This window comes from Mesocricetus auratus, unplaced genomic scaffold (assembly GCF_017639785.1).
Source record: "Mesocricetus auratus isolate SY011 unplaced genomic scaffold, BCM_Maur_2.0 Super-Scaffold_100022, whole genome shotgun sequence".
Taxonomy (NCBI): Eukaryota; Metazoa; Chordata; class Mammalia; order Rodentia; family Cricetidae; genus Mesocricetus; species Mesocricetus auratus.
The window spans coordinates 32167869-32195845 of NW_024429203.1; the positions used below are offsets into that span (position 1 = coordinate 32167869).

The following is a 27977-nucleotide window of genomic DNA, read 5'->3' on the forward strand; positions in this document are numbered from 1 at the left end:
CACAGTTTTAGTCTGTTCATTTATACTGGGTGTTACACAGGTGATCTGGAGGCTTGGGAAAGTCAAGGAGCCTTGTGACTGCTAATGTAATGATGATGAGCAGCACTCCTGAGGGAACCCATCTGTTGATTTCTTATTTCTTTGGTATATTTAGGTGTAGTCTGCTCTCATCAGGAAAGAACCCCATTACAAAGTATCTCCTAGGATGGTTTCCCTCTACTTGTACAAGCAGCTAGTGAGGTAAAGAGGCATAATATCTCATTTCTTTGGCATCTGCAACACAGTGTGCAAGCTCTCCCTGGTTGTACGACACCAAATGTGGGTCCTGTGAACCAAACATCTTCTGTAAGAACAACAGATGCTCTTTTGTTTTTTTCAAGACAGTTTCTCTCTGTGTATCCTTGGACATCATGAGACTAGCTTTTTAGACCAGGCTGGCTTTGAATTCACAGAGATCTGCCTGCCCCTGCCTTGTAAGTACTAGGATTAAAGGCTGTGCCACCAGCCCTGGCTAACAACAGATGCCACTGAACCATGTCTGTAGCACAGCTACATTGGTATTTCAAATAGCAGTCAGATTGTTCAAGTTTGCCAAAAAAAAAAAAAATTAAAGAAAAATTTTATTTGTACTTTCAGTAGGTTTTGGATGTTTGATTTTTTTTTAATTTTTAGTAGAAAATATTAAAAAATGAAGTAGTTTATGTGGAATATAACCTGGCCCAAGAGAGTCACATTCACTTCAACAGGGTTTCTGATCACATGGAACTGTCTACAGCTTCTCAATCAGCACAGCGGAAGCACCTCCTCCTCCATTGCAAATACTGGCCAGACCAAATTGTCCTTGCTTCAAGGCATGAGCCAAGTGAACAACAATCCGGGCTCCAGACATCCTAGGATTAAGAAAGCATTTGGTTCTTTAATGAAGGACAGAATTCAAGACTAACCAGAAAAGTTTCCATTCCAAATTAACTTCTTGAAAACCTTATTAGCCAGAACTTGTGGGTAAGCTAACTACTTTTAAGTTAGGGAGAAGTTACAAGTCTTATAAATGCAGGGGTTTTAGTTTCTTTACTGTTCAACACTATTAGTGTGCCGAATGGCTTTATGTCATCTTAACATAAGCTAGTTATCTGAGAGGAGGGAGCCTCAATGGAGAAAATGCCTACATAGGTTCAGGCTATGGATAAGAGTAGGGTATTTTCTTAGTGATGGGGGACGGCCCAGTCTATGTTGGGTGGGTGGTGCCATCCTTGGGCTGGTGGTCCTGGGATCTATAAGAAAGAAGGTGAGCCAGACATTGGTGGCGCATGCATTTAATCCCAGCACTCAGGAGGCAGAGGCAGGCAGATCTCTGTGAGTTTGAGGCCAGCCTGGACTACAGAGTGAGTTCCAGGACAGGCTCCAAAGCAATACAGAGAAACCCTGTCTCAAAAAAAAAAAAAAAAAAGTCAGGATGAATGAGCAAGTCATGAGGAGCAAGCCAGTAAGCAGCACCTTTCCTTGGCCTGTGTATCAGCTCCTGCTTCTAGGTTTCTGCCCTGCATGAGTTCCTGTCCTCACTTCCTGAAACTCTTTCTTCCCCAGCTTGCTTTGTACAGCAGTAGAAACCCTGACTGACGAGGATACTTAGATTTCAAGCCACAGATGTGCTAAGTGTGTGTTCACTGTTGAATGTTATCAGAAATCATGTGTATCTTAAAGATGGAAAGGAAAATTGCTCATCAGAACCCAACAGGCGTGATGGTAAAGCAGCTGATGAAATAGAGGCAGCTATTAACTTAGGTGGGATTGCTGAGGTACTCACCCAATTGGATGGCCCAAAGAAACTGCTCCTCCATGGATATTTACTTTTTGGGGATCAATCTCTAGCATTTTAATGTTAGCCAGTACTACCACACTGAATGCTTCATTTACTTCCCACATGGCAATATCTTCTTTTTTCAATCCTGCATATTTAAGAACCTAAAAAAATTTTTCAGAGATGGTTATCCAGATATTTAGCAATCAACTTATTTTCATTATTTCCGTTTTGGTTTCTATTTTCCCTTGATGTAGTTAATTTCTTAAATAGAAAGGTCTTTTGTTTTCCTTTTGAAAGGATTTGTTTCCAGATTTTGCTTTTCTCTCTGTATTGTAATCAGAATTTTTTTGCATTACATTATGATGTCTACTTTTCATAGATACAGAAATTTTTATGCCATTGGACATTATACAAATGTTTGGAAAAGTGCATTCTCCATATGAAAGTATATCGTGCTATGTCTTCTTAAGACCTACCTTGCTGGCTATATGTTACTTAGTTCTATATTCTTATAGAGTTTGTTCCCATATGTCCCCTCAGTTGCTTTAGAAAAACTGTGGGATTATCTCAGGCACAAATATCTTTGATCATGTTTTGTTTCACTAGTTCCTCATCTTGAGGGGAAGGGATTTTTGTGCTAATGATTACCTTTATGATAATACCTTTTAAAAATATTTCCAAAGTCCTTTTTCTTTAGAAATGTTACCATTGGCTGCGAAAGTAGTGCATTCACTTTCAAAGGTGTCTGTTCCTGTCTGAGATCTGCAGCCTCTATTCTTACGTCTACATGCTCCCTTTATCTTTGTACTGTTCTCAGATGTCAACTCTGACTGGATGGGGTAGTACACAACTGCAATCCTAACACTCTGGAGGCTGATATAGGAGAATCTCAGGTTCAAGACCAGTCCAGACAACATATCAAGACCTTCTCATACAAACAAAAGGTCAAGCTGAATATGCCCCCTATAAGCCTATATTTGCTGAATACATCTAAATTCTCTGAACCCTCACCTCTTAATGTCTTCCCACAGGCTTGGTATGTCTGCCTTTGAAAGCACAGGCAACAATGTGAGTTTATTGTATCTAATGTTACTCTTTCCTGCAAGACATACAGTCCATGGTTCCTTTCAATATGGAGAAACCTCTGTAAGCAGCTATTTCTTTTGTGTTCTATACCTGGCACCTTTCCTTTACCACACCAGGTGTATGTGTTCGGCATTGTATCTACAAGTGATCTAGCTATCCACTTCAATCTGTTTTAATGAAGATGGAGCTCGAAGTTTCCAATCAGTTACTATTTTCTGAAGTGGACAGACCCAATACCAAATTATCTCAGCTTCTGCAAATGAACATTTAATATGTAAAAACTGCAATCTTGATACAATAAGCAAAGTACAAATTAGCAAAATCAGTATAGGCCCCTCACCTTTTCTTACCTTAGGTACAGCATATGCAGGCGCAACTGGAAAATCAATAGGGTCTACAGCAGCATCAGCAAATGCTGCAAAAAGAAACACTGTTAAACCCTTTCACATATACCCAGAGGTTTATCCTTATATATAAGACTTAAAAGCAAAGCTAAAAAATAGATGCACACTACTTAGTCTCTATGCCACATGTGACTATATTTGCTCTTTTCCATTTTTTAAAGCTGAGTCTCATTGCTTGTGCTGTAACTGACTCTGTAGACCAGGGTAGACTCATACTCAAGACACTCCTGCCCTAACCTTTTGAGTGTTGGAATTAAAAGTGTGTACTATCATATCCAGCTACACATTTGCTCCTTCTATAAGACTCTATTCTTAATAAGATTATACTGAATTGCCTGGGGAGAAATTAAAGACTATGACAGTGTCTAGGGAAGTGGTTCTCAACCTTCCTAATGCTTTGACCCTTTAAATATAGCCTCATGTTGTGGTAACCCCCAACCATAAAATTATTTTCATTGCTACTTCATAATTTTGCTACTGTTAGGAATGGTAATATAAATTTTTGATATGTGACCCCCTTGAAAGGAATGTTTGGCTCTTAGGTGTCATGACCCACAGGTTGAGAACCAAAGGTCTAGTTGCAAGCGAGTGCTATTCTACCAGAGGAACAGGGTTCAGTTCTCAGCACCCACATCAGTCATCCCACAACTGTCTAACCCCATAGCCTCCATGGGCACCTCATAGGCAATAGGTACCCATTCCCACATGCTGACACATACCTATACATAAGTTTTTTGTTGTTGTTTTTGTTTTTTAAATAATCTAGTTTGAGCCAGGCAGTGGTGGTGCACGCCTTTAATCCCAGCACTTGGGAGGCCTGATCTACAGAGAGAGTTCCAGGACAGCCATATTGATACAGAGAAACCCTGTCTCCAAAAACCAAAAAAAAAAAAAAACTTTAGTAGTAGTATCAGGTAGAGTTCATACGGTGGTTACTTCTATGCCAAGTATCACAAATATAAGTAGCCTACAACAAGCTAAGAATAAACAGTTAAATGCAATGTAAAGCAAATTCTGTTTTAAGTCCTTACAAAGAAATCACAACAGATCTCAAAAGTAAAAATTAAGATTAAGGACTGACACAATGGCTCACTCAGTAAAGCACTCACTATACAAGTCTATAGACCTGAGGGAGTTCAATCCCTACAACCCATGTAAAGGTGAAAGGAAAAAAACAACTCTACAAAGATGTCCTCTGACCTCAACATGCCTGTCACACATACAGACAGTAACTTTTGTTTTAATAGACTCCTACTTCCATATTCATTTTACCTGGCTGCCTCTTGGGTAAAACATACCTTTTCCTTTTCCCTACTCATATAGAATGGATAACAGAGGTTTTTCTGTTTTGTTTTGTGTGTGGTTTTCTCCAGACAAGGTTTCTCTGTGTAACAGCCTTGGCTGTTCTGGTCTGCAAAGGAAATCACTTTGTAGACTAGGCTGGCCTCCAATTCACAGAAATCTCCCTGCTTCTGCTGGGATTAAAGGCATGTGCCACCACAAATGGCATATTCTTTGTTTTTAAATAATATTCTTGGCAGGGCGTTGGTGGCGCACGCCTTTAATCCCAGCACTCGGGAGGCAGAGGCAGGCGAATCTCTGTGAGTTCGAGGCCAGCCTGGTCTACAGAGTGAGTTCCAGGACAGCCTCCAAAGCCACAGAGAAACCCTGTCTCGAAAAACCAAAAAAAAAAAAAAAAAAAAAAGATCAGGCTGTAGGCAGGTCCATATCTTTTGTTTTTTTTTAATTAGTTATTGATGGAGAAGGACCCAGCCTGTTGTGGGTGGTACCATCCCTGGATTAGTGATCCTGGTTCTGTAATAAGGCAGACTAAGAAAGCCAGAAGAAGTAAGCCAGAAGCAGTTCTCCATGGCCTCTGAATCAGCTCCTGCCTCCAGATTCCTGCTTGAGTTCCTGTCCTGACATCCTCTGATGATGAACTGTAATGTGGAAGCATAAGCTGAATACACCCTTTCCTGCCCAGGTCATGGTGTTTCATCACAGCAATAGTAACCCTGACTGAGACAATGTGTAAAGCCCTGGATTCCCAATACCAGAAAAAGAAGAAAGGGCCGGGCAGTGGTGGTGCACGCCTTTAATCCCAGCACTCGGGAGGCAGAGGCAGGCGGATCTCTGTGAGTTCGAGGCTGGGCTGGACCGATAGCCTCCAAAACAATACAGAGAAACCCTGTCTCGTAAAACCAAAAAAAAAAAAAGAAAAGAAAAAGAAGAAAGGAAAAAGGAAAAACAAGGTGAGAACATCTACCTGCGATCCGTGCTAATGGCTTAACGTTGAGCCTCTGGGCTGCATCTGCAGTCATGAGAACCACAGCAGCCGCTCCATCGTTCAGTGTGCTGGCATTGGCAGCTGTTACAGTGCCTGAAATCAACAAAACATCAAGTCACACATTCTTCTCACTGAGTCCATCCTCTGCTCTCCCACAAATACCCACAGAGCACTGTATGGGTTATTAAATACATATTCAAATTATAGATAGACTTGGAGATAATTTCTGCCCTGGGAAAACATGCATAGCGCCAGCTCCATAATGAATGTCTGCCATTCGCTCTGCCTGGTGGGAGTTTAGTGGATTTCTTAGAAGTAGCTCAGACGCATGGTGGCGCTGCTACATGACCATCTCTCATGTTTCTTCTCAGCATCTCTGCATAGCCAGGCTATATATATAGCACACTGGATTTTCCAAATCCATGTCAGAATCAGGTATTCTCTATAATCACTTGAAGTTGAATGTCAGTGAATACTAAAACCACTCAGCCATATACTTTCAATCAGATTTTTGTGTATATAAATTATATATAATTGTCAGTGAAGCTATTTTACTATAGAGAATGGTAACGCTGTAATGGGGGAGGTCCTTCTGTATATATGTTTCTCTTACTGGTTGATGAATAAAACACTGTTTGGCCAATGAGGCAGGAAGATAGGCAGGACGAGGAGATGAGGAGAATTCTGGGACAGGTAGGCAGAGGAAGACTACAAAACAGTCGCCATGTAAAGACCAGGAAGAAAGGACCCACCAGGCATTCTCCAGTAAGATAAGACCACATAGAATACATAGAATTATAGAAAGGAGTTAATAATTAAGACAGAGCAAGTCAGTAAGAAACCCTAATCATTGGTCAACAGTTTCATAATTAATATAGTGTCTCTGTGTGTTAATTTGGGGCTAAAGCACTGGCAGGACCTAGCAGTACAAAGAAACTCCAGCAACAAATCTGTATTAGTATACTTCATATATATTTTCCTTTTTTTGATTTTATGAGACAGGGTTTCTCTGTGTGTAATCCTGACTGTGCTGGAATTTACTCTGTAAACCAGGCTTTTTTTTTTTTTTTTTTTTTTTTTGAGACATGGTCTCACTGTGCAACCTTGGCTGATCTGGAACTTACAGAAATCCACCTGCCTCTGTCTCCCAAGAGCTGGGATCAATGTAGTACATCATCACATCCTCTTTAACATACAGTTTCGTTTTTTAAGATTTTTTGTTTGTTTTTTTGTTTTTTGTTTTACAAGACAGGTTACTCTGTATATTCCTGGCTATCCTTACTCTGTAGATCACACTGGCCTGGAACTCAAAAGATCCACCTGCCTCTACATCCTGAGTGCTGGAATTAAAGGTGTGGGCCACTACTGCCTGGCAATATATACTCTTACAATAGAATTTTTTATGATGCTGACAAAAAAGATGGCTGATCATTTCTATACTTAGAACTGAGCAATGCTATCAAGAAAGGGGAAACTAATTGTATAGTATCACAGCTGCATAGAGCCAACCATGACTAGCTCATATCTTCTCAAGGTTGAGAGCTCCAAACCACTTAGAAATTTAAGGCCAGGCATTGTCACTCAGTAGAAGAATACTGCCTAACATGTGAGTTCTGCTTTTGATCCCCTGAACACCCTACCAAAAGGATATTCAGAACATAGACTCCATTTGTCCCAACATTCAGGATTAACATACACTAAATCAGGTACTAAATACCAGTGAACACAACACGATCATCAACAAACAGAAGACTGAAACATATTAACATTGAAATTTATATGTTCAATTAAACAACTAAGGAGATGCCTGTCCAAGAAAGTAAATTCTCCAGCCATGTTATATAATCCCATGCCCCAGGATTTAATATATTGAAGGTATGAGCTGTTAAAAATTTTAATCCTGGCAATGGCTCCCACCTTTGATCCCAGCACTCCAGAGGCAGAGGCAGGTAGATCTCTGTGAGTTCAAGTCCAGCCTGATCTACAAAGCTATAAAGAAATACGTCTTGAAAAATAAAACAAAACAAAACCACAATTTTAAACCTACCTTAAATTATATTATTTGGCTAATTTTATTTGAGTACGTATTCTAAAAATGTGAAGTAATATCTAGACGTTTTCTACAATTACTTTGTTTAAATTGTTAGACAAGGGCTATAGAGAGATAGTTCAGCAGTTAGGAGCACTGGATGCTCTTCCAGGGGACGTGGGTTTGGTTCCCTGCACCCAGATGGCAGCTCACAACTGTAACTCCAGTTCCAGGGATTTAGATGTTATCTAACCCACATGGACACCAGGTACAAAGTGGTACACACACATATATATGCAGGCCAAACACATGTAGAACAAATATTTAAAATCATTAGGCAAATCCAAGAATAAGCACTGCATATTAACTCCAATTTTTTCCTCGTTTGATTTCTTACTACTTACCATTGTCTTTCTGGAACACAGTTTTCAGCTTTGGTACTTTACTGAAATCAACACGCTTGTACTCTTCATCTTCTTTCACCACCACATCTGGTTTACCTAAAATTGAGATACTAATTAATCACCCAGTCAAGACAATGAATGGTCCCTCAGGAAGAAATGTTACACATGCTTTACGCCATTCCAAACAAGTGTTCATCTAGAATGTGAAACCTTATCAACCCCCCTTTTCTTTTCTTTTCTTTTCTTTTCTTTGGAGATGTGGTCTCTCTATGTGATTCTGGGAATCTTGGAGCTCAGTATGTAGACCAGGCTAAACTCAAATGCACAGATATCCTCCTGCCTCTGCCTCCCAAATGCAAGTGCTGTGATTAAAGGCACGTGCCTCCACACCCAGTCTTCCTACCCCTCTTCTATGATCACAGACCAGTGCTGCTGCATAAACCAGTGTTCTACCCCAGGCACAGTGACCACTCTGGGAAGTTACAAGTAATGAAGCTGGAGAGAAGGCCTCCTCCTTTGCTCTGAGCACACCGGCACATGCAGCTCTAGAGCAGACGCCATTCTTCCTTCATTTCTGGGAGGTAGCCCTGGTGGGCTTCTCATATATCCCTTTTCAAAAATACTTTTTGGAGTCAGTGAGATTGCTCAGCAAGCAGAAGTGCTCACTACACAAGCTTGAAAATCTGAGTTCAATCCTCAGAACCCATGTAAAGGTAGAAAAACAAAACAACTGATTTCACAAAATTGTCCTCTGACCACCACATGCAGGCCATGGAACACACGTATGCACACACCTATGCATACTAATAATAAATTTAAGCAGGGCTGCATAGACAGTTCAGTGGTTAAGAGCATACACCAGTCTTCCAGGGGACTCAAGTTTGATTCCCAGCACCCACATCAGACAGCTCACAACCTCCTGTATCTCCAGCTCCAAGAGCATCCAACACCTCAGGCCTTTTCAGGCACCTGTACGTCTGCATATTAATCCACACACAAAAGAGAATAAAATCTTTTTAAAAATAAATTTAAGATATGTCAGCTAATGTGCCATCTATTACTTACATGAGAAAGAATTCTAATTAATACATTATCTCGAAAACAGTAAGTATAGCAGCTTTCTACCAAGCCTGATGACCTGATTCCAATCCCTGGAACACACATGGTACAAGGAAAGAAGCAACATAAGCACAAAAGCAAGAAATGAATGTAAAAAGAATTTTATAAAAACAGTAAGTTTAGTGCACTGTGTACCTGGATGAACCTGTGTACCTTTGACCTGTAGCCCTTCCCTTTATTAACTTAAGCACAATTGTTAATGTGTTAATGTGTTCAGATGGACAGAGATAACACTCATTTAAAATGGAAACATCATTTCTACAACACAGAAAATCTATTAAAAGTAAAAATCTAGCCAGGCAGTGGTGGTGCACGTTTTCAGTCCCAGCACTTGGGAAGCAGAGACAGGCGGATCTCTGTGAGTCCAAGGTCAGCCTGGCCTAAAGAGTGAGTTCAAAGACATCCAGAACTACACAGAGAAACCCTGTTTCAAAAAACAAATCAATAGGAATCCAAACAAAGAAGTAAAATCTAACTAAGAAAATACAAATGTCTAAATGCTAGAAATCTATGTTGGAATGTCTCTTCTACCTTTTACTGACACGGTGACAGGAATGACTTCATCGGCAAACTTCCCTGCATCCCAGGCTTCTTTGCTTCTGCTGTAGGAGCTGATGGCATAAGTGTCCTGCTCGCCTCGGGCAATACTCAGCTTCTTTGCAGTATTCTCAGCACAGTTACCCTGAGAGATGTGAAAAATTACCTTCACATAACTCATTGGTTAGGGGTCAATTCCATCTCTCTAAATTCCCTTCCTCCACTCTAGGCCACTTCTCTTTTGTGTTTTGTCCTCAAATAGTTGCAGGAAAGAAACAGAATTTCCATTTTAGGAGAAATACTGCACTTAAGTGTGGGACAGCTTTTTAATAGGTGATTCATGCTAAAAAATGGACATGGTTTTTTAAAAATAGTTTTTTGGGGCCGGGCGTTGGTGGCGCACGCCTTTAATCCCAGCACTAGGGAGGCAGAGGCAGGTGGATCTCTGAGTTCAAGGCCAGCCTAGTCTACAAAGCGAGTTCCAGGACAGTCTCCAAAACAATACAGAGAAACCCTGTCTAGAAAAACCAAAAAAAAAAAAAAAGTTTTTTGAGACAGGGTTTCTCTGTGTAACAGCCCTGGCTGTCCTGGAATTCACTCTGAAGACAGGCTGGCTTCAAACTCACAGACATCCTCATGCCTGTGCCTCCGAAGTGCTGTGATTAAAGGCACGGGGTACCACCGCCCAGCTATAAAATATTTTTATAAAGTGAATGACTATAACATTTATAGAGCCTACCCTAACTCTGAGAATTTAAACTATATGTGTTAAGGAAAATCAAGAGTTATGTATTAAGTGGCACTCCCCATTAAAGCAGCATTTGGAGGTCTGAGAGACCTCAGCAGTGGAGAGTACAGACTGTTCCTCCAGTGTACCTCAGTTAGATGCTCTGGCCAGGTGCCTCAAACCCACCAACTCCAGCTCCCAGTGATCTGACACCTTTTGGCTTCCATGAGCACCAACACACACATATACATTTCTTAAAAGTAGCACTTACCATATGAATTTTATTGTAGACATCAGTCAGCCCATCTTTTACAATCAGGTCTTCAAGTTTTATCCCACCATACGGTGTCGCTCCTCTGCTCATTACATACGGGACATTTGACATACTCTCCATCCCACCTGCCACCATCACATCCTGCTCAGCAACACAACCAAGCCAAGGTCAGTTCAGAGTTTCCGTCTATTGCACACTGTATATACAGCTATCAACAAATTCAGCATGGCTTTACTAACCACAGTTATACAGTGAATGCCCTCTTTACCACTTGACCCTGATTACAAGAAAATGGTTTAAAATGTTCAGTTAAGAGTAAAATTAAAAGTTGGGTATGGTGGTATACATCTATAATCCTAGCACTTAGAAAGCTGAGGCAGGAGGATCAGGAGATCAAGTTCATTTTCAGGTACACAGTGAGGATGAGACCCAGCATGGTCTAAATGAGACACTGTTTCAGAAAACATAAATCAAACAAAAACAAAAATAAGAATTGGACAAGGAAGCCAGGCAGTGATGGCACATTTAATCCCAGCACTTGGGAGGCAGAGGTAAGTGAATGTCTATGAGTTCAAAGCCAGCATAGTCTACAAAATGAGTTCTAGGATAGCCAAGGCTACCCAGAGAAATGCTGTCTCAAAAAAAAATGGACAAAGTATTTGATAACTTATTTAAATACTCACTCAGTAATTCTTTAGGATTTATTTTTAGTGTTTTCTCTTTTTTTAAAGGTTTACTTGTTTATTATGTATAAAGTATTCTGAATGCTCTTCTAGACCTAGTCCCTGAGGTCTAGAAGAGGACACCAGATCTCATTACAGATGATTATAAGCTACCCTATGGTTGCTGGGAATTGAACTTAAGATCTCTGGAAGAGCAGCAAGTACTCTTAACCTCTGAGCCATCTCTCCAGCCCTATTTTTAGTATTTTCAAGCTGTCTTGTTCACTGTTCTGTTCTTTAATTTCTCAATAGAAAATTATCAGATTTAGTAACAAGTCTCCCACATATCAACCTGCCCAAAGTCTCTCCACTTGTAAGTAGTAATACTGATGGTACTGGGGGGTGGGGAGTGAGAAAAAATTATTCCTTTTATGCCTTCTATAACTGTGAAGTTTGCAGGGTGTCACATGCTGTTTGTATGATAAGGTCCCTGTCACAGTAGTTCAGACCTCAATGCACCCTTTTCTCCTCTGAAAAGGATCACAGAAGTATGGTTTGGCTTTTTCTTTTTTTTTTTATTTTATTTATTATTAAGTATACAGTGTTCTGCCTGCACACCAGAAGAGGGCACCAGATATCATTCCAGATGGTTGTGAGCCACCATATGGTTGCTGGGAATTGAACTCAGGACCTCTGGAAGCAGCAGCCAGTGCTCTTAACCTCTGAGCCATCTCTCCAGCCTCCTGGTCTTTTTCTTGTTTACATTTTCTATATGTTTTGTGTATGAGTGTTTAAGATGTGTTATATTTATTTATGCTGAGGAGTATTTGTTTAATGATGCAAAGATGTGTTGCATTGTTTTGTTACATTTGTTTAACCCTATAAAGCTGTGTTATTTTGCTAGCCCCAAACACCTGGTTGGGCTAACAAAGAACTGAACAGCTAATAGCTAGGCAAGAAAGAAATAGGTGGGGCTGCTGAGAGGACCAGGCAGATGCCGTAACAGGCTGCTCAGTCTTCTCTCAGAGACTGGGCCTCCGTTTTGGTACCTGAGACTGAGCAGGCAGTTTCTGAAAGAGCAATGAACAAAAGGCAATCCCCAAAACCTCCCAAACAAGGAGGAGGCCTAGTACATGCAGTAGCAGGCTAGGCCTCAGCCACAGTCAGCAGCTCAAGGACAAGGTCCAGGCCTGTCCAAAAACGCCAAACTGTAGCCCTGACCGGACTTGACTAGCCCTAAACAGCCCCTGACTAGCCCTGGCCAATTAGAATTCAGTAATATGATTGCCACTTGTTTAAGACAATCATATCTAAAATGACCTAACTGCCCTAGGAACTTCCTCTTCTGTGCTTAAAAGGAGCCCACATGTCCCTCTCGGGGCTTTTGCCATCTTGTTTTTGTGTGTGGTGACACCCCAGCGTACTGAAATAATAAAAATTGCAAAGTCTGCAAGAAATATAGACTCCAGAATATCTGTTGCTATGAATTTGGCTGTATAATCTTGGCATACAGAATATATACTGGGCGCTTTATAATCTCAAAAAGGCTCCAGAGAAAGGAAATCCTTCTCACTGGTGTGTCAGAGGTAAGAGCGTTCCACCCCACCACTTGGCCTATGGCTGGAAACTGCAGCCTTTTCCTTTGATCTAGTGCTTGGAGAAAATGCTAATGCAGATCAAGGGCCCATTTTCCTTGCCACAGCTACCATCATGCTGTGTTTCCAGCTACCTCAAAAGCAAAAGCAAAACCTAGTACATACAGTGTTTCTCACATTTTTTTATATTTATCAATTACAAACTTCTAGTGTTTCTTCCTTATTTTACATTTATCAATTATAGACTTCTAGTTTAACTAACCACACAAATGTAGTTTTACCTACTAACACACTTTCTCCCTTCTTAGAGATCATACCCCCTTAACTCTTGCCACCTCTTGAGCTGTGCCCAGACAATTTACAAGTCACATTTCCTCTGAGACAGGAGATGTTCAACTTTTGTCAAAACCTTATCTGCCTTCCTGGCTTTGAGAGATATACATACTTGGTATCCTTGCTATTGCCAGAGAATTGCTAATTGTGACCATAGGTATATAAACTGGAAAGCTCGTGGGATCTAGGAAAACTTCTAAAGAGAACTTTGAGAGTTTTGGGAGGTAACTTTTTAGAAAGAACTTCTGAGAATAAATATTTAAAAAGAGAGCATTTGAGGGAGAGCTTTTGGAGAGAAACTTTGGAAGAGAACTTTAGGGAAAAAACTTTTAAAGATTGAAGAGACATTATAAGCATGGCATGAGTATGAACTAATTCGTTTGCCCTCAGATCTTTTTAGTTAGCCTTACCAGCCTGCTGTAAGCCTCTGGCCTGAACCCTGAGAGGAAACCAAGGCTGGAATTCAGATGCCCTCATTAATAATTTAAGTTAGAAAAGATGGCAAAAAACAAGCCAAGCTAAGGCCAGGCATTCATAAGTAAGAATAAGTCTCTGTGTATTTTTTTTTTTTTTTTTTGGTTTTTCGAGCTTTGGAGGCTGTCCTGGAACTCGCTTGGTAGTCCCGACTGGTCTCGAACTCACAGAGATCCGCCTGCCTCTGCCTCCCGAGTGCTGGGATTAAAGGCATGGGCCACCAACGCCCGGCTGTCTCTGTGTATTTATTTGGGAGCTCGGTGGTAGATCCCCAAAAGACTAAAAGTAAGACAACTACATATAAAAGTTTTGCCTGCATGTGTGTCTGTGCACCAGATATCCTAGAATTGGAGTAGAAGTGATTGGGAGCCATGGGGGTACTGGAAGCTAAACATAAGTCCTCTGGAGGGGCAGCCAATGCTCTTACCACTGAGCCGTTACTCCAGCCCCACAAGTATGTTTTTTACATATGTGAGAAATAATAAGAAAACATGTCACACTGACTTTTAGCCTGGTTGTGATACACGGTGGTAAGCTAGAATGTCTAGAAATAAAGCAATTTTCATAAAGATCTTTGTCTCAACGGGCAGTGGTGGCACACACCTTTAATCCCAGCACTCAGAAGGCAGAGGCAGACAGATCTCTGTGAGTTCAAGACCAGCATGGTCTACAAAGAGCTAGTTCCAGGACAGCCTCCAAAGCCACAGAGAAACTGTGTCTCAAAACAAACAAAAAAAGATCTTTGTCTCACTTTAGCCCTGAAACTTTGCATTTGGCTACTTCAGTATCCTTCCTTCTGAAAACTGATGAAGTGTTAATTCTTAAGTCCAGACATGGCCAAAACACAGCCACTGATTACCACAGCACTCACTGAGCAGCCCCTCTCTTCCTCAGCACAAATACTAGAATTGGGCATTGTTTAACAGAAGAGGCTCTCAGGGCTGGCGTTCAGTTTCTAGCACCCACATCAGACAGCTTACAAGCACCTGTAACTCCAGCTCCAGGCATCCAGCATTGTCTTCTGGCCTCCAGGGTTTCTGTCCACATGTGGCCTTCACTCACACAAACAGCCATACATAAATGAAAATAAAGGGAGCTGGAGAGATGGCCAATGGTTAGCAGCATTTGTTGGTTTTCCAAGGACCCGGGTTCAATTCCGAGCATCCACATTCAGAACCATTCAATAGGATATCCATGGGCACCAGACATCCATGTAGCACACATACATATACACAGGCATAATACTCATACACATAAAATAAGTAAAACTTTTGAAAGGCGGTAGAAGAGAGGATAGAAATGTGGCCCAGCAGTAAAGAGTATGCATTGTTCTCCACAGGATCTGAGTTTGATACCCTGCATCCACAGAGTGGCTCATAACTCCAGTTCCAGGGGATCCAGTGCCCTCTTCTGGCTTCTGAACACCAGGCATACATGGGGCTCACAGACTTGCAGTTAAACAATCACATGCATACAACAGAAATAAAGACTGAATCTCACTGATACAGCATCAATGTGCTTACACGTTTACCATTTTCTAGGATTTGCAATTATTTTAAGTGACAGATAAAACAGATGTTTCTTACCTGATGTCCACACATAAGATTTTGAGAGGCCATCATGATGGCTTTCATTCCTGAAGCACAAACTTTGTTTACTGTGGTGCACGGAGTGGAAATTGGTAAACCTAAAGCCCACATAAATAATACTTATGAAAAACAGGAACACTTATTTTTCAAATAGAGCATGTGACTATAATCTACAAATTATATTTTCTGTAAGAATCATGCATCTTCTAATTCTAAAATGACCTTGACACTTTCAAGAATATTAAGTATAAAAGCAAACGTGTGTTCACCGTACCTGCACCCAATGCTGCTTGCCTTGTAGGAGCCTGTCCTTCACCCCCTTGGATGACATTCCCCATGTAGACTTCCTTCACTTCTTCTTTCGGGACCCCTTTTAAAAACAGCAAAAAGGAATGTCTGGGATTTATCCAACTGCCTTCTTTTTAAGATTTTGATTATTTTAATTTTATGTATATGGGTTTGTCTGTATGTATGTCTGTGTACCATGGGCATGCAGAACCCAGAGAGGCCAGAAAAGGGCGGAGGGTCATCTGGAACTGAAGTTGCAGACACTTGTGAGCTGAAATGTGGGTGCTGAAAACTGAACCTAAGTCCTATGGAAGAGCAGCCAGTGCTCTTAACCCCTGCTCCAATATTCAATTTAATAATTAAGATTATCAAGCAAGTTCCTGTGAGTTTTGAGTTGCATTCCTACTGAGTACAAGGAAATTTAAATATGTAGGAACCATGTAATTTCTGAGTTATATATACAGTAAATGCAAAACTATGGTTGTTTTTATATTTCTCCTTACTCTTTACTCTTTTGGGGGCCCACCATCCAACTCCCAAATAAATCACACACAGAATCTTATTTTTTTTTTAGAAATACCTAGCCTTAATGTGTCTTATTTCTTGCCAGCTTTTCTTAAATTATCCAGTCTACCTTTTGCCTTTGGGCTTTTTTCCTTCTCTCTCTCTTTTTTTTTTTTTTTTTTTTTTTTTGGTTTTTTGAGACAGGGTTTCTCTGTGGCTTTGGATTTTTTTCCTTTTCTTACTACTGTGTCTCTTACTTTTGCTCTTACTCTGGGCTGGCTGGATGGCTGGGTGGCTGGGTGGCTGGGTGGCTGGGTGGCTGGGTGGCTGGGGTGGCTGACCCTTGTTCAAGCTTGTTCCATCTATTTATACTCTCTGCCTGCCAGCCCCACCTATCTTTTCTCCTGCTTAGCACTATTGGATGTTGAGTTCTTTGTTAAACCATCATGTGTTTTAGATATGTAAAGAATCACAGCTTCACAGAGTTAAACAAATGCAGTATAAACAAAAACAACACACCTTTGCATTGTTAAACAAATGTTCCAGAGCATAAGCAAATGTAACACACCTTAAAATAATATTCTACAACACGAAACAATTATGTGTCCTCCTGTCATTTGCCCCTCAACTGCAAACAATGCAATCACTGACCTGCCTTTTCAATGGCTCCCTGAATTGCAATAGATCCAAGCTTAGTGGCTGGCTGAGAGGCAAGGCTGCCCATGAAGGATCCGATGGGAGTTCTTACACCACTTACTATAACTACTTCCTGGCAAGGCAGAAAAAGGTAAAAATTAGCATAGGCATACTCAAATCCCACTTCATGTAATAAACATTCATACCCAAGCCACTTATGACTAATTAATTAGCAAGGATTAAAATAATATTTGAACACCTGGAAAGCACCATGACACACCACAATTTAAGGCACAACAGAAAGACATGACTGGGGAGGAGCTCAGTGGTAGAGTGTTTGTCTAGCATGCACAAGGCCCAGGGTTCAGTTCACAGTGGCTGGGGGAGGGGATGCAGAGTGTGGACACAACAGAGAGAATGAACAAAGTGGAGGAAGGAATCAAGAAAAATTCTAAAACAGACATAAAAATTCTTCCCAGTTCTTCCTGGGAGGTTTAAGGCCAGAAACTTAAGTTCTAATTTTGCTCAGTCAAAGCCTTAAAAACTGGGGCAGTTAAGGTGGCTCATCAGGTAAAGGACTTTCTTTCAATGCTCACCTTACAGCCTGAGTTTGATCTCAAGAAAAGCATCTTTGAGATTGTCCTCTTACTTCCCTATGTATATGTACAAACAGGAGAGTGTATACATGCATACATATATACACACATGCATACACACCATGTATGCACAAACCCCAAGTAATATAGTTTGGTTTGTCTGGGGGAGGTTTTGTTCTTGCTTTTCATTTTCTTTATTTTCTTTATTTCTTTATTTTTATGACATGTAACTCTGGCAGGTGTGGAACCTGATGTGTAGTCCTGACTGGCAGTGGAATCAGAGTTGCCTACCTCTGGCTCCTACGTGCTAGGATTAGAGGTATACACCATATCCAGCAATAATAAAGTTTTAAAACTAGTAATTTGGATACTGGGAACTAAATTCAGGTCCTCTGGAAGAACAGCAAATACGCTAAACCACTTAGCTATTTCTCCAGTGCCATTCATTAATAAATCTTTTAAAATAATAAAAAATAAACAACAGTAACCAAAAAAAGCTCCTTTATTGAAGAAAACTCTGGGCTAACAATCCAGATGTGTAGGCTACATGGGACATTATCAGTTAGGACACAGCCATAATCATGATTTCCTAAACTACAAAATAAGAAAAGGTAGACAAAAGTTCTCATCGATACTAAAAAACACATTTCCTCACATTTGTATTCTACAATCTCCTACTAAACGTTAGATGCATTAAAAGGATGAAAAGATTTGGTGTCACTTTGGGAACAAATAAACAAAGGCAGAAAGCAGTAACTAGGAAATGAAGTAAGGCCCGTTAGGTCTACCCCAAGCAGTCAGTCTCTCTCTTGTCAAGTCTCCTACGTGTCCACTGCTTTGCACCACCCACAATGCAATGGGGGTTCCTCATAATAAAGGAAAAATACTCTGTAGATTTAGAGGAAAACTGTTTTGTAGTGGATTATAGAGAATTATTCATGGACTGAATAAATGAATTTTTGTAATAATGCAGGAATTTAGTATATGCATTGCTAGCTTTCCCTAACTGCCTAATCCTGCTAATCTCCAAATGCATTCAAGACATAAATATATGCAACTGTACTTTTGTTTGGCCTCACCTTCCTGAGAGCTCATGCTGTAAGCCTAGCAACATGTGTGTCTCTCCTGGCAACATTCCTTTAAATTCTTGAAACTATTTAAGTTTATACTTACATTTAAAGTGGGTTTGGATACATAATTTCGATCCAGGCATCTTACTTCCTGTAAGATAAATGTTTGTTATAATATTTTAAAATTCATCCATTAAGTTCATACTTGGAAAATTATGAAATAGAATTATTATGAAAATCTAATAATATATTTTCTTCATTTTTACATTTTTAAAATTTTTCATTAAATTAGAAACAATTTAATTTTATAAATCAATCCCAGTTCCCTCTCCATTTTTACACTTTTATTTCCAAATTTTATACGATGTATATACACTTTTATAAATCATAAAGAAAACGATTATAATAAAGATTAATTTTCTGATAAGCTGTTCTTTGAAAACAGACTTTTTAACTTCTGATGAATTGCCATTTTAAAACTATTTTCAATGTCATTTATTTTTATGTGTATGGCATTTTGTCTACATGCATGTCTGTGTACCACATTTATGTGGTGCCCATGGAGGACAGAAGGCATCAGATCCCCTGGGACTGGAGATATAAATGGTTTTGGGGTGTTAAGAATTGAACTCAGGTCCTCTGCAGGCACCGTCAGAGATCTTAACCACTGGGCTATTTTTCTAGCCCTTAAAACTTTTTAAGTAAACATAACAACAACAAAAGGTTTCTAATTATGAAGTAAATACTACAATTTAGTGGTTTTGTTTGGTAGGTTTGTTTTGAGGGTTTTGGTTTTGGTTTTTAGACAAGATTTCATGTAAACCAGGCTGGCTTCAAACTCACTCTAAAGTGAAAGATGACACTGAACTAAATCCCCTGCCTCTCTGCTTCCCAAGTGCTGAGATTACAGACTTGAGCTACCACGAGTGGGGTTTTGGAGATGGGGATCAAACCCAGGGCTTTGTGCATACCAGGCAGGCACTCTTATCAGCTGAACTACCTCTCTAGCTGTAGGCTACATTTTTGAAAAAGCACATTCCTATATAGACAGCCCAGGCTGACCTCAAATTCATTAGGACCCAGAGTCACCTTGAACACATTCCTCCTGCCTCAGCCTCCTGAATAAAATAGAACTTAAGTTACATCTAAGTTCTTTTTTGTTTGTTTGCTTGTTTTGTTTTGTTTTTTGAGACAGAGTTTCTCTGTGTAGCTCTGGCTGTCCTGGTACTTGAGCTGTAGACCAGGATGGCTCTGAACTCACTGAGATCCACCTGCCTCTGCCTCTCAAGTGCTGGGATTAAAGGCGTGAACCACCAATGCCGGGTCTAAGTTCTTTTTTTTTTAATATTTTATTTATTTATTGTATATACAGTCTGGGCACCAGATCTCATTCAAGGTGGTTGTGAGCCACCATGTGGTTGCTGGGAATTGAACTCAGGACCTCTGGAAAAACAGTCAGTGCTCTTAACCACTGAGCCATTGCTCCAGCCCCCGGGTCTAAGTTCTTAATTAAGTAATAATACAGGTTCACAGTTCTCATTGTTTAAAATTTTAGTAGGCAGGAGACTGTGGTTAAGAGGCTACTCTCTCAAGGGACTCAGACTGGCTTCTAGCATACACATTGGGTGTTTCACAACTACCTGACCCAAGTTCCAGGAGATCCAACATCGTCTTAGGACATCCATGAGCACCGGCACATACATGGCATACATGGCACACGAGGGCACACACACACACACACACACACACACACACACAAAACAATAATAAATATTTTAAAAGACTATTGAAAATCTATTTCTAAAAAATTTTAAGTAAAACTTGCTATTACTCCCCAAGCCCTTCTAGCAAGTATCTCTTGATTTACACAAGGCAAACACACCTTTATTGTGTTTTGCCAGGTAATTCTTAAGAAGTAAAAGAGAGCTCGGGAGTAGAGCTCAGCAGTAGAGTGGATGCCTGGTATGTGTGAGTTTCTGGTTGGCCCTCTGTACCACACTCTAAGTACAGAAGGAAAGGCATCTTAATTCTTTCCACACTATTTGTAGAAACAAATGTCAACAATGGAAATTCTGAAAATGTAGGGCAGAGTTCAAAGCCCTAACCAATCTGAAATTGGACATGGCATCAGCAAGCCTAACATTCAAAATCACTGAGTATATGCAGCAGCATATATTCAAATGTCAACTGATAGTTACAGTGTACAGTTATAGATCATGCAAAAAGCAAGAACTAGCCCAGGAAAGTCTACCCTTTCAGGTGATCCAAGAAGTTAGCTTTTCAGATTAAACAAACACTTTATCCTAACTGAATGAAGATAACTAAAACTTTCAACTTAAAACTCAGAATAAACAAAACATAACTTTGACAATGGAGTCATAAACAGGAATAGCCATGGTAACTGAACTGGTATATGCAAATGGCTGGTCATGAGTATATTTCTTAGAACAGAAATGGCTCCACAGCAATGGTTTTTCTCAATGTAAGTGTGAGAGAATATGACTGGAAAACGCCATGCAACCAACATTGCTATTCAAACAACTTAGTCTAGATTGATTTTAAAATGTCAGCATCACAGAATTTCAATATGTCTTCTGTTTTGAAGAGGTTTTCAAGGTCTTTGTTGTGTCATGGAAAGATGACCAACATGCATAAAACTATCTGGTCCTTCTTTGCTCAACAAAACACCTGAGCTTACTTACCTTAAGAAGGCATTATTTGAGCCAGGCGGTGGTGGTGCATGCCTTTAATCTCAGCACTGGGGAGGCAGAGGCAGGTGGATCTCTGTGAGTTCGAGGCCAGCCTGGTCTACAAAATGAGTTCCAGGACAGCCTCCAAGACAATACAGAGAAACCCTGTCTTGAAAAATCAAAAAAAAAAAAAAAAGGCATTATTTGACACACGCCTTTAATCCCAGCACTCGGGAGATAGAGGCAGGTGGATCTCTGTGAGTTTGAGGTCAGCCTGGGCTACAGAGCCAGTGCCAAGATAGGCTCCAAAGCTACACAGAGAAACCCTGTCTCGAAAAACCAAAAATAAAAATAAAAGTAAAAAAGAAGGCATTATTATAAAGATTGAGATCTGTCACCATGGACCTTATACTCCAGCAGCAACACAGACTTGTAGAGAAGTGTTGAGATGACCTGGACATATTCCTTAGAGTTTGATAAGAACTACAAGAATAGTACCATAAGGAAGCTAACCCTGGGGATCAAAGGTGAAAGATTCCTTGGTTTGAGCAGTGGTCTTCAAATTCCAGGACTCCGCTGAAAAGCATGTTTCATCCTACTGTTTAAATCTAATATTAACACAATACAGAAGAATAATTGCTATCAAATTAACCTGTGTTTATTCTGACTCTGAAATAAAACAGCTACTATCTCCATCTATGTTTGTTTTAAAAACTGTTTTAGACTCTTACTACCAGAGCCCCCTTACTTCACAGTGCTAGGATTACAGGTGTGACACCAAACCCAGTCTTGTATCTGTACTTCTTAAAGACTGTCATTAAGTTAGGAAGCTACCAGTCTGTTTTTACTATCCTGAGCTTAACACAACCGTCACGTGACAGTGCACACAGCCATGACCAGTAAACACATCTATGCTCAAGAAGGTAAGACCCACTTGCATCTGCCCAATGGCTGTAGCCCTCAAACGCACCCTATACATACATACATCAAGCTGTTGCTTATATAGAATCTGCTTGTCTACTATCACACTGTCTGCAATATAACTCTGAATAAAAATTCTGATGTAGTAAATAAGCCAGTCATTGCTACCAGCCACACTCTTCCTCCATAAGGGGCAGCCTTAAGTCCCTACAAGACAACTCCACCATCAGCTCTGAGAAGAGCTGATGGCACCAAGAATGGACTACACTTTTCCGGCTGCATCCTGAGAGCCTGGGTCAGTTGATAATGCATACTTAACCTGAATCACTATGAGGGGCTAAAGCCAGTCAGCCTTCAGTCCGCCAGCACCATGTAAAAGCAGAGTGTAGAGACCAGAGAGAAAAGTCACAGCAAGTAGAGAATGAAAAGAAGAGCACAAGCATTCTCAAGAAATAGAGCATGGCACCCTGCAAGATTTTCTGTGTAGGGTCAAGCAAGGCCAGCTACACTTGCTTCCTATCCCTGAATGTTTCTCATTAATTTAAGAATTTGTGTATTATATCTAGTCAAGAAGTTCCCTTTCTGAGTGGAGGGTGTACTTAATGGTAGAGTGTATACTTAGTACATGAAAACCCCTGGCTCTAATCCCAGTACCACCCCCAAATAATGCCCTTAGCTGCTGTAAAGTGGGGTTGTGTCTATTCACTTGGTCTTTTCCTGCAAGTGTCGGGTTCATTTTCACTGTGGGATCCCTGTGGCCCTCATGCCACACACATCCTTTCCTACTGTATGTCACTTCTCCCTCTTCCTTCTGGATCATTCCATACACATGTAAATGCACTCTTGTCTGACTCCTTATCTCCAGCACACACTACAGTGAACACTGACATTTCCCAGACTGCCTGCAATGTCTCCTTGCCCTTGCTTCCTGTTATCTTCGTCAGTTTACCATTGTTGGCTCTCAGCAAGGTCAATACTGTCTGTAGAGCAAAATCAAAAAAAAAAAAAAAACACTTCAAAGAGTACATGGTGGCCAGTGAGATCCAGACACGGCTATGGATCTCTATCCTGGGTTAACATATGTATGCCTCCACATAGAAGATGTCCTGTTTACTAAGTGGTTGTCCATGTGCACATGCAAAGCTATTTTTATGAAACATACCCATACATAGTAATAAGTGTGGACACGTATCCATGTATGTATGTGGCTCTAGTCACCATCCTGGGTATGTGTCAGAAAACAATGGTATACCTTTATGAACTTGTATACACTGACATTATCACCACTTATACTTTTAAAACTTATTTATGCTGGGTGGTGATGGCACATGCCTTTAATTCCAGCACTCGGGAGGCAGAGGCAGAAGGATCTCTGTGAGTTCGAGGCCAGCCTGATCTACAGAGGAAGTATCAGGATAGGCTCCAAAGCAATAGAGACCAGGCTGAACTTAAACTTACAGTGCCTCTGCCTCCTGAGTGCTAGGATTACCATGTGCAGCTTCTTTTCTTTTCGAAACTAAACATTGTGTGTGTGTGTGTGTGTGTGTGTGTGTGTGTGTGTGTGTGTGTACAGTGTACAGTTATAGTGGCATACATGTATAAGTCATTGGGAGTTAGCTGAGAGAGGCAGTCTGTCTCTTGTTTTTGCCACTGTGACTGGCCCAAGAACTTCTAGACAATTCTCTTACCTCCATCTCCCGTTTCACTTCAGGAGGCTGGGAGCACAGATGCACACTACCACATCTAGATTTTTTTTTTTTTTGGTTTTACGAGACAGGGTTTCTCTGTATTGTTTTGGAGGCTGTCGGTCCATCCCGGCCTCGAACTCACAGAGATCCGCCTGCCTCTGCCTCCCGAGTGCTGGGATTAAAGGCGTGCGCCACCACTGCCCGGCCACATCCAGCTTTTAATGTGAGGCCGGGGATCGAAACTAAGGTTGACACTTTTGTGCACTGAACCATCTCTCTGGCCCAGCTGGTTTATTTTTATTCATTTTTATTCATGTCTAGGCTCAAATGGTACACCCTATAGGATCTTCTTTAATTACTTTATTAAATTAGGCCACCAAGGATGATACCACACATGCAATCCCAGCATTAGGGAAGCAGAGGCAGGAGTCCAAAGCCAGCTTGGCTCTATAGCAGACTCTAGGATAATTTAAATTACAGTCAGATCCTGTTTCCAGATAATATATAACAAAGTTGACCTCTATTTTTAACACTTTCTTATATCGACACCATCATTTCCTCCTTCAGAGAAACTTTTCCATACACTGTTAGTGCCAGGTAGTGGTAGTGCATGCCTTTAAACCCAGCATTCAGGAGGCAGACACAGGCAGATCTCTGTGAGTTCGAGGCCAACCTGGATCCATGACAACCAGGGCTGTTACACAGAGAAACCCTGTCTCGAAAAAACAAACAAACAAACAAACAAAAAACCCAAAAAAACAAACGAACACTGTTATCATCCCTTGCCCCTCCCCCAAACATAATGCAATCACCCTGAAACCAAGATTGTGGCTCTTGTTCACTGATACATCCCAGCATCACAAAATTCTGAAGAATGAATGATACAATTCAGTGTGGTGGAACATTCCTGAGATCCCAGCATTTGGGAAGCAAGGACAGGTAAAGTACAAGATGGTGGTCAGCATGGGCTATATATAATTCCAAAATTAATAACAACTGAAGAAGGAACACTGAACTATGTGCTAAATGTGCTAAATGAATAAAACCAGTTCAGGCAAGCACAGTTCAGCCTCACAGCCAACCCAGGAACCCTACCCAACCAGACCTGGCAGAGGAACTTCTATCTTGCTTCCATAGTATCCTACGCACATTCTTCTTCTCTTTTGAAGTGTGTGTGTGTGTGTGTGTGTGTGTGTGCGCGCGCGCACATGCCTGAGAGATCGAATGCACGGTGCATGTTTGTCTTAATTGTGTTTTATGTGCACAAGCATGCCTGGTGCCCAAGAAACCAGAAGAAGCTGTCAGATCCCCTGGTACAGAAGTTACAGATGGTTGTTAGCTACCAAATAGGTGCCATAGCTCTTAACCACTGAGTCATCTCTCTAACCCTCTAGAAACTCTTAGATTTATTTTATCTGACCTGTGCACATTCATTTTGCTCCTCCATGATATTCCTGTTTACATTGAGATGGCCCTACTCTCTTCCCACTATATGGTGATTTTGTTTGCTTCTTATCTCTGGGAAGGCTGCAGGTGCTAAACAAGCATCACAACAAAGTCTGATGTTTACTAACAATGTTGAAAAACAAGATCCAAGTAACACCTTAAGAAAGCAGCAAAAAACAAGAAGCCAGAGTGTCTGCAGCTTATCTGTGTTACAGGGTGAAAGGCCTCTCCTCAGTGTGGCTGGAGAATGACTGCCTCATACTACTTGCTCCTGTCTTTTATACCCCTCTCGTGCTGGGATTAAAGGTCTAGGCTATAATTCTCTTTTTGACTAATTCAAACGTGTGTAGATCTGGGTGGCCTTGGACCCACAGAGATCTGTCTACTACCTCTCAATCCTGAGTCCTAGGATTAAAGGTGTGTATCATCACCTCCTAGCTTCTGGGATTAAAGTTGTGTGTGTGTGTGTGTGTGTGTGTGTGTGTGTGTGTGTGTGTGTGCGTGCGCGTGTGATGCCTGATCTCTATATCCTGAGGGCTGGCTTTGCTTTTCTAAATCCTCAGTCAAGCTTTAATAAATCATAAATAATCTATCACTACACTTAAACGCAGGAAGAGTGGAGGGCAGGGCTGAGAGCAGAGCTCAGTGGGAGAACAGGTGCTGAGGCCCCAGTGTCACTCCTTAGTGCTGGGAGGAGACACTGAAGTCATTAGGACCCACAGGAAAAGATCATTGAGAAGCCTCCAAAGCCAAGACTGTGAGGGCAGGAGACTCACCAACCCTGAAATTACATTGGATACTGTGCAGCCATCCCTCCTTAAAACTCCTATTCCAGACTTTGATGAAATTGTATTCTCGTTGCACTGTTCTGAGACAAGATTTCACTATGCAGCCCAGGATAGTCTCAAATTCGCAATCCTTCTGCCTCAACTTCTTCAATGTGGAATTACATACAGATAGACTCTACTACACCAGTTCAGGCTCACTGTTCTCATGCAGAATGTAATGTGCACTTGGTTATAAAATCTTAAGTTTAAAGAAGGCTCTGCACACGTGTCTTCTGACACACCTCAAGTACCTGGTTTATCTAATTCATCTAAGCAACAGTATTTGTAATCTCAGTTAACTTGATTCCGCTGCAGTTCCTCTAGCCACCCCAAAGGAACTAACAAACTTATCAAGGATTCCTCTAGGCATGATGGCCTGCTCTTTCAATCCTAGCTAATCCGGTGGCTAAAACAGGGGAATGAGGAGTTCAAAGACAGTCTGACCTACACAGCAACACCAAGTGGAAAGAGAGAAAGGAGGGAAGGAAGAAAGGAGAAAAGATAGAAGAGGAAGGGGAGAAGAGGGGATTAGGAGGAAAAAGGCACTGTCTTTCTTGGAAACACTTATTTTAGAGGTGAGGTACTGCCCATCTCCAAAACAGAAAAGCCAGCCTTCTGGCTTTCCTATTATCTCAATGGTTCAGGATTAAATTTTATTGTTTTATCTTTCTGAGACTGGGTATCCTCAAATTGCCCACATGGTTTGGGACCCTTGAGCTCCAGCTCCTCCTGCCTCTGCCTGTGGAGTGACTGGAACTGCAGACACCAGCAAGTCAAGTAAGATTAATTTTATAGTTCATTTTCCACCCTCCCGCCACAGTCCTCATGCCCTGCATTATTCTTTCGCAATCTCTTGCATAGCACCGATGTTTTGATTCAGCTTCTACTGCCAGAACTACCCAGTTCCGTGAATCCTGATTATTATAGAAACAAAAACGTCAACCGTCCAGGCCTAACTGCAGACTCTTAGAAACGCAGGTGGATTTCAAAGCTTCCTGTTGCAACCAAACTGTAAACGCCAAGCTTCATAACTACATTGTTGAGTTTCTCACCCATTCCGAAGACCGTCAGGCATTTTCTGCAACATTTGCAAAATAAATTCTTGCAAAGGTCTGTCACTATAGTGTTCCCCAAAACAACAAGCAAAAAAGAGGCACTCGCTCCAAGTATAATTTATTTCTTGTATAGTCTGAGTAGCCATCTTGTTAGTTTTAAAGAGCGGCTGTATAGTATCTTTTGATTGTCACATAGTGCCTCAGTTCTGATAAAATCAATAATTAAACCAGTTATTAGCTACCGGATTAAAAACAAAGGCAAGGATAATAAACTCACTCACTCTCTGAATAATAAACTTACAAGTACACTTTAAAGAACGTCTCCGAAACTTCTGGGCCTGCAAAGAGTTTCGGCTCTCAGTAGCCTGGGATACCACCTGGCCAGGCCAGGCCCAAGCCTTGCTGCCCCGGCCGGTGTGACAGCAGCACAGACGGACGCGGGGACACACGGGCCCCGTGGCGCGCGTGGTGGGCACTTTTACCGGCGAGCCCCTGGCACCAATCCCAGGTGGCTCTGCTGGGGGCTTTGCCAGAGGGCGGAACCTTGGACGGACCGGGAGGATCTCCCCGGGAATTGACCCGGCTCACCTGCAGCAGCCCTCGAAGCAGAGGCCGGCGGACGACACCGCGCAGAGCCGCCAGGGCAGCCATGGTGACGCGAAGGGCTGTCAAGGGCAGAGAAATGCACTATGGCCTCCGTTTTTCGCACCAGAGACCCCGAGACGTCGCGGCGGGCCCGCCCCAAGTCTCTCCTCCAATAGCAGCCCGAGATCGCTGTGCTAGCTGGGGATTGGCCCGCTATCAGGGGCGGAGCCTGGCGCGAGACAGAAACCGCCCAGCACAAAATTGACTAATGTCCAACGCGGCTCGACACCTGGCTTATGTAGTTTAAACCGCGTTTGACCTCTTGACGCCTGTGATTTCCGTACAGCTTA

At 41.4% G+C, this 27977-nt stretch overlaps 1 protein-coding gene across 1 annotated transcript; it reads right to left on the reverse strand.

The window, feature by feature from the left end:
• Window positions 1–27785, reverse strand: Acat1 (acetyl-CoA acetyltransferase 1). Its single transcript, XM_005069541.4, has 12 exons — window positions 27631–27785; window positions 18519–18566; window positions 16765–16882; window positions 15596–15691; window positions 15319–15419; window positions 10666–10809; window positions 9662–9812; window positions 8012–8107; window positions 5558–5671; window positions 3238–3302; window positions 1805–1962; window positions 1–890 (listed from the first exon to the last, which is right to left on the reverse strand). Exons 1-12 carry the CDS (start codon window positions 27691–27693, stop codon window positions 770–772), a joined length of 1275 nt encoding a protein of 424 aa, XP_005069598.1. The 5' UTR covers window positions 27694–27785; the 3' UTR covers window positions 1–769.
• Window positions 27786–27977: the final 192 nt, after the last annotated feature.

Excerpts from the sequence above, each read along its gene's own strand:
- Acat1 (XM_005069541.4), bottom strand. The coding sequence starts at position 27,693 with ATGGCTGCCCTGGCGGCTCTGCGCGGTGTCGTCCGCCGGCCTCTGCTT. Across the intron at positions 3,303-5,557 it reads GCCATTAGCACGGATCGCAG|CATTTGCTGATGCTGCTGTA; the intron begins GTAGATGTTCTC and ends TTCTTTTTGCAG. Across the intron at positions 891-1,804 it reads TCTTTGGGCCATCCAATTGG|GATGTCTGGAGCCCGGATTG; the intron begins GTGAGTACCTCA and ends TCTTAATCCTAG.